Source organism: Littorina saxatilis, linkage group LG16 (genome assembly GCF_037325665.1).
Source record: "Littorina saxatilis isolate snail1 linkage group LG16, US_GU_Lsax_2.0, whole genome shotgun sequence".
Lineage (NCBI taxonomy): Eukaryota > Metazoa > Mollusca > Gastropoda > Littorinimorpha > Littorinidae > Littorina > Littorina saxatilis.
This window is the reverse complement of record NC_090260.1, coordinates 33453737-33462725: the sequence shown is the minus strand read 5'-3', so window position 1 is coordinate 33462725 and position 8989 is coordinate 33453737. Positions and strand designations below refer to the sequence as shown.

General features: G+C 42.5%; 1 protein-coding gene across 1 annotated transcript; it reads right to left on the bottom strand.

The window, feature by feature from the left end:
- Position 1: 1 nt before the first annotated feature.
- Positions 2–8358, bottom strand: LOC138951360 (fucolectin-like; the record flags this gene model as incomplete). Its single annotated transcript, XM_070322977.1, has 4 exons — positions 8219–8358; positions 6532–6768; positions 5066–5287; positions 2–126 (listed from the first exon to the last, which is right to left on the bottom strand). Coding segments are annotated over exons 1-4 (639 nt in total), but the record flags the coding sequence as incomplete, so codon positions are not given.
- Between the last annotated feature and the right edge of the window lie 631 nt (positions 8359–8989).

Below are 8989 nucleotides of genomic sequence, written 5' to 3'. Positions count from 1 at the left end.
CTGTGGCCCCCAGTCCCAATGTGCCGACTCTCACGCACGTCTTCTCGACGGTGTCGCTCTGGATAGGGGTGTACTTTTGCTTCATGGAGTAGGCCACGCGCACTGTGAAGTTTCTCAGTCTGTCCTCTGAAATATATTATATGTGTAACAAAAGGTAGAAAACATGATTTGTGGGTTGTTGTTTGTCTGTGTTTTTACATATAGTCAAGTTTTGACTAAATGTTTTAACATAGAGGGGGGAATCGAGACGAGGGTTGTGGTGTATGTGTGTGCGTGTGTGTGTGTGTGTGTGTGTGTGTGTGTGTGTGTGTGTGTGTGTGTGTGTGTGTGTGTGTGTGCGTGTGTGTGTGTAGAGCGATTCAGACCAAACTACTGGACCGATCTTTATGAAATTTTACATGAGAGCTCCTGGGAATGATATCCCCTGACATTTCTATTTCTCATTTGTTCGATAAATACCTTTGATGACGTAATATCCGGCTTTGTGTAAAAGTTGAGGCGGCACTGTCACACCCTCATTTTTCAATCAAATTGATTGAAATTTTGGCCAAGCAATCTTCGACGAAGGCCGGACTTTGGTATTGCATTTCAGCTTGGTGGCTTAAAAATTAATTAATGACTTTGAACATTAAAAATCTGAACATTGTGACAAAAATATTTTATTTATAAAACGATCCAAATTTACGTTATCTTATTCTTCAATCAATCAATCAATCAATCAATGAGGCTTATATCGCGCATATTCCGTGGGTACAGTTCTAGGCGCTCTGCAGTGATGCCGTGTGAGATGAAATTTTATATGGCCAGTAGATTGCAGCCATTTCGGCGCATATTTACCTTTCACGGCCTATTATTCCAAGTCACACGGGTATAGGTAGACAATTATTAACTGTGCCCAAGCAATTTTGCCAGGAAAGACCCTTTTGTCAATCGTGGGATCTTTAACGTGCACACCCAATGTAGTGTACACGGGGGGAGGGTTCGGACACCGAAGAGAGTCTGCACACAAAGTTGACTCTGAAATAAATTTCCGCCGAACCTGGGATCGAACTCACGCTGACAGCGGCCAACTGAATACAAATCCAGCGCGCTACCAACTGAGCTATATCCCCGCTGATTCCAAAAACATATAAATATGTTATATTTGGATTAAAAACAAGCTCTGAAAATTAAAAATATAAAAATTATGATCAAAATTAAATTTTCGAAATCAATTTAATACCGAAGTCCGGCCTTTGTCGAAGATTGCTTGGCCAAAATGTCAATCAATTTGATTGAAAAATGAGGGTGTGACAGTGCCGCCTCAACTTTTACAAAAAGCCGGATATGACGTCATCACAGACATTTATTGAAAAAATGAAAAACATTTCCCGGGATATCATACACAGGAACTCTCATGTCAAATTTCATAAAGATCGGTCCTGGGGTGTTATGTATGAGTGACGTCTAAACGTTTAGGCGGGGTGCAAACAGCGAGTGCTCCCAACCGCGAGGTACACAGTATGCACGGGTGGCGACTACACGCTTGTACCACCGAAACTGGCGACTAAATTTAGACGTGCTCCGGAGGTCGTCTAAATGGTTTACACGCCGACTTCAGCGAACAGAATGGCCATTTTCATGGTTTTCCGCCATCAAAGTCGACGAATTTTGCGCCGTAATCGTTTTTAGACAGAACCCAATAGTTGGAAGTGCTGGACTAAAAAGATTTTTTTTTTTGCGAGATTCACTTCCCTTGTCATATTATTTTAGAACCAACACCGATAAGATTAGCGAAGACATCTTTGATTCGTTCCAGCGCAAAGTAGCACTGACCCATATTTCACTGCTCTCCGTCTCTGAATACTGCCGTGTGCTGACAAAACCGAGTAAGTCCACTGAAGCTAGTTCTGAGATAAACGACTTTTTCTGTTTTATTACATTTCTCAAAAGTGACGATTATCTTGATCAACCTACAGAGATAATAAGATAAATAGCATTATTGTACGTTTACAACCCGAGTTTGATAATGATCTGATGGATGGTTTTTGTTTTGTTGGGCATTTTGTGGACTTACTTGGTTTTGTCACTTTTTTTCCATTATATCAGATCTAAAAAATTTGACAGATCTAAGCAAGTGGACTTACTTGGTTTTGTCAAAACATTTGGAAGAAAAAGTAGTGCTTTTTTTGAGGATGAAAGTCGCTTGTTCATTTCAATGCGTTATTCTCTCAGGTGCCAGGAGAAACGTTCCGTATAACTCTCGCTTACTCTATTACACATGTCGTGTGCACATTAGAGCGCTTACTTCCCTTTGCTTATTTGATCTCTAAACAACGCTCTGGCTCATTTCGGTACGATTCTCACAGATACTTTCGAAGCGAACCTGTAACAATGTGTGCGTTTGTGTGTTTGTTCTGATTAAAACCAGTCTTGATCTAAGGACTATGTCCAGTCAAGAATAAAAGCTGGTTCTTGTGTATGACTGTGTACGTGAGTGTTAATTTGAGTGCCTTGGAGAATGATGAGCATATCAGATTGCGGTGATTTGCTAAAATACATACTATTCATGTACAATTTTTTAAGCTACACAGCATGTTTTTTTGTTCCGGTAATGTTTTGTTGTTGTAAGTTTGGGTGGTACGGTTACTACTATAGTTACAGCCTTAAATCACATTATTTGAAATTCAAATCAAACACTATTTACCCGGGTTTGATGTCTTAAAAATCGTTTCTTGAAATTGTTATTACGAAATATTTCTGGACATTAAAATGCTAGCACAGGCACGAAAGTGATTTTATTGCAGGTGTCAATGTTTCCTGAAGGTGCCGTGTGGACATGGTACGGAAACATTCACTGTCCCGATTGACGGGTTTTAACAGCGAGGACGCAATTTTTGTGAAGGCGTTTTAGTTCTGCTTCTTCTTCTTCTTTTGCGTTCGTGGGCTGAAACTCCCACGTACACGTGTGCTTTTGCACGAGTGGATTTGTACGTGGATGACCGTTTTTACAAAACCATTTAGGCAGCCATACGCCGTTTTCGGTGAAAGCATGCTGGGTATTTTCGTGTTTCTATAACCCACCGAACTCTGCTTTGGACTGCACGATCTTTTCCGTGCGCACTTGGTCTTGTGCTTGCGTGTACACACGAAGGGTGATAAGGCACCAGCAGGCCTGCACGTAAGTTGACCTGGGATATCGGTAAAATCTTCACCTTAATTACCCGTCAGGTGCGGCCGGGATTCGAACCCACGACCTTCCGCTTTGGTAAGTCTTTTTTTTTTCAAAATGATATTTTTTGTCCATCAAAAAGAAAAAATCAATGCGCATCTTGTGTGCTAATTTCTACTTTTTAGAGTGCTTAGATAAGCAGATATGAACAAGTAAGTCCACAACCAAAAACAACTTTTTAAGTGTGCATGAATGTTTTGACAAAACCAAGTAAGTCCAAGGGGTTCCCAATTTTCCTATAATGATAGTTTTAAAATTCTTGTCAGACGACCCATACAGAAAATACGTCATTTTAAGTTTAGAACTCACAAATGACGTCATTTAAAGTTTAGAACACACAAATGACCTCTTTCGATAAGGCGAGACATAATGACGTCACCTTATGACGTTTTATTTTAAACATTTTTCTTCTCTATCTATATATAATTCTCATGACGATCCTTGTCTCTCTCTCTCTATCCCTCCCTCTATCTCTCCCTATCTCTCTCTTTTCCTCCCTCCATCTCTCTTTCTATCCCTCCCTACCTCTCTCGCTATCTCTCTCCCTCTTACTCTCTTCCTCCTTCCCTAATTCCTCTTTCCCTTTATATCTCTCTCTCCCTCCATCCCCCCCCCCCTCCACCCTGATTTCTTTCCCCTCTCTCACTCTCTCCCTGTTTAGTCTCTCTCTCTCTCTCTCTCTCTCTCTCTCTCTCTCTCTCTCTCTCTCTCACTCTCTCTCTCTCTCCATCTTGTGCAAATTCGTAATGTTAAAGTTATTTTCACTGTTTTGTCATTTATCTTGACAACACTTCTTCTTTAGCAGCCGTGCTTGCACCAAAACTAGCACCCCTACTAACAAGTAAAATGCCGCAAGAATATTCGGATTGACTTTGACGTCATACTGGCAAAAACATTGCATTCTGATTGGTTATAGCGTCATAAAGGTTCTTGTGATTGGTGGATGGACTTACTTGGTTTTACCAGCAAATTGACATGTAATTTTTTTGGAGAAATGTTTGAAGTTGTGGACTTACTTTTCTATATCTCCTTATCTATTTATTTTACAAAGTCAAAATTTACACACAGGCTGCTTCTTGATTTCTTAGTTTTGATGAACAAAAAGATATCATTTTTGGGAAAAAATGGACTTACTCGGTTTTGTCAGCACATGGCAGATGTACTTTAAACAGTTTTTAAGGTGTGGACTTACTTTTTTTATATCTCCTTATCTATTTATTTCACAAAGTCACAATTTACACATAAGGTGCGCCTTAATTTCTAAGCTTTGATGAACAAAAAATATCATTTTTGAAAAAAATGGACTTACTCGGTTTTGTCAGCACACGGCAGAATAGTCGAACTCCCGTGCGAGGAAGCGGGAGGATGTTATCGAATGACCCTAGCGCATGCGCAAAGGAAGGAATTCCTCGTTATAAAAATAGATTGACTGGTGACCTTGCTTTACACGGCAACTTGAAAGTCGGCGGTCTGGTCGTCACCCGTGCATACCGACTGAGCGCCTGCGGAAGGTGGCGACTTTCAAGTCATGACTTCGCTGAAGTCGGCGTGCACTTTACACGGCACTCATGCATAACTCCCCAGTAGTTTACTCTGAATCGCTCTACACACACACACGCACACACACACACACAGACACACATACACCACGACCCTCGTCTCGATTCCCCCCAAAGTTCGAAAAGACATAATGACGGGAATATTGGCGTCACAACAAAATTCTGTCACTTTTTCTGCACGTCTTCCGTGGAAGTGACAAACAATTCCGAGAACGAAGTTTGTCTCGGTGACTACAGCATATCAGCCGTAGAAAATGAGTTGTGCATGTATCGGTATCGTATATCATTAACTCACGACAGCAATCTCCGCGGTTGGTGACAGACACGTAGAAGATGTCGTAGATCGCTAGGAGATCCACCCTCCACCAGTGCCAGTCGTTGTTGTCCGATTCCGCCGTGTTGAAGCAGTTGGCCAAAGACGTCTCCAGATTGCCGTCGTTGGCACTGTTGGGGTTGTTGTAGATGTCGTAGTAGGAGCTGGCCCAGGCTGGCTTGTACAGCGCCACGTTTGTCAGCCCTGAGAATCACAGCAGTTTGATTTGTTTTCTTTACAAGCAACACAAAAGGAAGGAAGGAGGAAGGACGGAGAATGCCAGATTTTATTTCGATTATGTTGTTGTTTTGTTGTTGTTGTTTTGTTGTTGTCGTTTCGTTCACAAGCAACACGTATGAAAGAAAGGAAGGTAGGAAGGAAGGATGTAGGATCGAAATAAAGGAATAACCGTTCCTTGCACGTTCCAAACGTCTATAGCAAGAAGTGCTTCATCGCCAGCGATACCCTATCTAGGGCAACAGGCTGCTCGCACTTCGGGAGATATTCTGGTGTACGCATGGTAGCCAGAATTTGGGCTTTTCTTCATAATCAGGTGCGTTTTACAGAAAGACAGCACTTTGACAACATGGCCTCATTGTTCGCTCTGTTGTAATCACCTCTTCGTGACGTTCGATCAGAAAATTCAGTTCGTACAAAGGTTGCTGGAAAGAAGTAATGTCATGTCTGAAGTTCAAGCCGGGGGGGGGGGGGGGGGGGGATTTTCTTCGTGGGTACTAATGCTTTTCTGGCGCCTGATCTTAACTCGGCGTAGTCTACTTCGCGAAGGCTCGCTGCAAATAGCTTTGGCAAATCATTTTCAACTAAGGACTGGGTGGCCGAGTGGTAACGCACTTGCGCTCGGAAGCGAGAGGTTGCGAGTTCGACCCTGGGTCAGGGCGTTAGCAATTTTCTCCCCCCTTTCCTAACCTAGGTGGTGGGTTCAAGTGCTAGTCTTTCGGATGAGACGAAAAACCGAGGTCCCTTCGTGTACACTACATTGGGGTGTGCACGTTAAAGATCCCACGATTGACAAAAGGGTCTTTCCTGGCAAAATTGTATAGGCATAGATAAAAATGTCCACCAAAATACCCGTGTGATTTGGAATAATAGGCCGTGAAAAGTAGGATATGCGCCGAAATGGCTGCGATCTGCTGGCCGATGTGAATGCGTGATGTATTGTGTAAAAAAAATTCCATCTCACACGGCATAAATAAATCCCTGCGCCTTGAATATGTGCGCGATATAAATTGCATAAAATAAAAATAACAACAAAAATCCCTGCGCTTAGAACTGTACCCACGGAATACGCGCGATATAAGCCTCATATTGATTGATTGATTGATTGATTGATAAAAAAAGACTTCGGGCTCAATTTAAGACAGCAGGAACACAGGGAGTCTAAACCGTTACGAAACAAGCAAAACTATTCGAGCAAAAAAAACACATACCTTTCGGAATAAGTTGCTGTCTCCTAAAACGGCGTGGGTTATTTTCAGCGTCACTTAGCATCTTCAAGACCCTCCCTGAATGCGGTGCCCACGTTGTCTTGCCAAGTTGACCTCGGACTGTGTCCTTTACTGCTGTGCTGGACGAGCCATTCTGGCCATCTCGCGTTGTCTTCACATTTGCTTGCTTGCTCATTCCGCGCAGGTCTTCCCCTGTGTCCCTTGGAGGCTGATCCGTTTCTGTTATTGAATAGTAACATTTCATGTCATTTCATACTTTCTTATCCGTGACGGGGCCAGTGGCCTAGTGGATAAAACATCGGCCTCCTAATTGGAAAGTCGTGAGTTCAAATCCCGGCCGCTGCCGCCTGGTGGGTTAATGGTGGATATTTGTTTCCATTCGTGTGTACACGCAAGCACAAAATCAAGTGCGCGCGGAAAAAATCCTGTAATGTCAGAGTTTAGTGTGTTATACAAACACAAAAATACCCAGCATGCTTCCCCCGAAAGCGGCGTATGGCTTCCTGGAAGGCGGGGTCAAAACGGTCATACAAGTAAAAACCCACTCATGCAAAACCATGAGTAAACGTGGGAGTTCCAGCCCATGTGCAAATAATAATAATAAGAAGAAAAAGATATTTGCTTATCCCAATGCGAGTCACTTCCTCAAAACAGAAGCAACACGTGTCACGCTATACACAGGTGTGTCTGAGTTCAGGTGTAATCAGCCACCTGCACTTCTGGCAGAAATGACCGAGGTGTTCTACGTGTCACGGTGGTGACACGAGGGTGGGACAGGGATACCGTCTCCGAGTCATCACATGCACCTGACCCGCGTCCGACCCGGCACGCATTCTGACCTTTGACGTGAGGATCAAAAGTGTAACACTTTCCGGCCTGAGAAAAACAACTATTTGTTTCCATTGACAAGAACTTTGGGTCGTTAGGATGGTTACTTTTTGTCGATGTTGGTTTGTGTGTGTGTGTGTGTGTGTGTGTGTGTGTGTGTGTGTGTGTGTGTGTGTGTGTGTGTGTGTGCAAGTGTGATTGAAGCTGAATGTGTCAATGTACACAGGTACATATGGCGTGGTATTGACCGGAAAAATTGTGTCCCCTTGAGTGTCGTTGTTTTTGTATATTAAGTTCTGGTTCTAGGCTAGGAATAAACCCATAAGGTCGGTCGGAGATTGTAAAGAATTTTTTTTTCGTGGCCCTAAGCGTAGAATTTGACACAACGATGACCCTTGTCCGTCCCGGCCTGGATTCAAGTCACAAAGAACACACACACACACACACACACACACACACACACACACACACACACACACACACACACAGACACAAAGAACACAAACACACACACAAAGAACACACACACACACAAAGAACACACACACACGCGCACACACACATACACACACACACATACATACACAAACAAACAATCACACACGCGCATACACACATACACAAACAATCACACACACTCACACACACACACACAGTGACACACACACTTATACACACACAAGACACGCACCAAACCCAAAAGCGGTTGGTTAAAAGCTATGACTGCTGCGAACAATTTAAGACCAGCTAGTAAATCTACTTTGCTAGGTGGTCTTCGTGAAGAACACTTTGAAAAGTGTATTTATCTTGAAGGCATGGAGATCAAGGAACAAATACGCACCGTTGTCTTTCTGCTGGGTTAGCACCCAGCATATCAGGATGAGAAAGAGACGCATTCTGCGTTTTATAGAGTGTCTCTCGTTCACATTTTCCCTTCCTCACTGTTGAAAGTAAACGAAGATATTTTAGAAATTGTATCGTCTCAGAAGGTTCGATTACTGAAAATGACGTCAAAGTTCATAACTTAAACGATGACGTAAGGATGGAGGTTCTGCGCTAATCTCGTTCACCACAACCAGCTAAGCCGGTGCTGACCAAGACCTGAACAGGCAACTTGTCGTGTGTGTTTGTGTGTAGGCAGATTTCACGGTACTGATTGATTTCAGTCATTTCCCATTCTCTCACACTTCCAGTCAAAAATAAAACTGTGAAATACTGTGAAAATGGATGTTATTTTAATTAATTAGGTTCAGTACAACACAAAACAAAGAAAAATATTATACGCAGTGGGTTTTTTCCATAGAAAATCAAGCGAAACGAAAGTTGCCCCCAAAACGTGAAAATCTATCAAACAAACTTGATGCAAGCCTGACTCCAGAAAGAAGACAGCAAACCACTAATACTAAATGGTTTAAATAAACTTCAAACATATAACAGATATTCACTACAAAGTTACTTGTCTTGGGCTGTCTATATGTTTGCATGATGCTGTCCTCGATCCGAACGCGAGTTTTACCTAAATTGGCCAGGGAAATGTTTTTTTTTCACATATCAAGGTCTCCATAGACTAACAAAAGTCAAATGTTTTGAAAGTGTATTTATGTGTGTACAA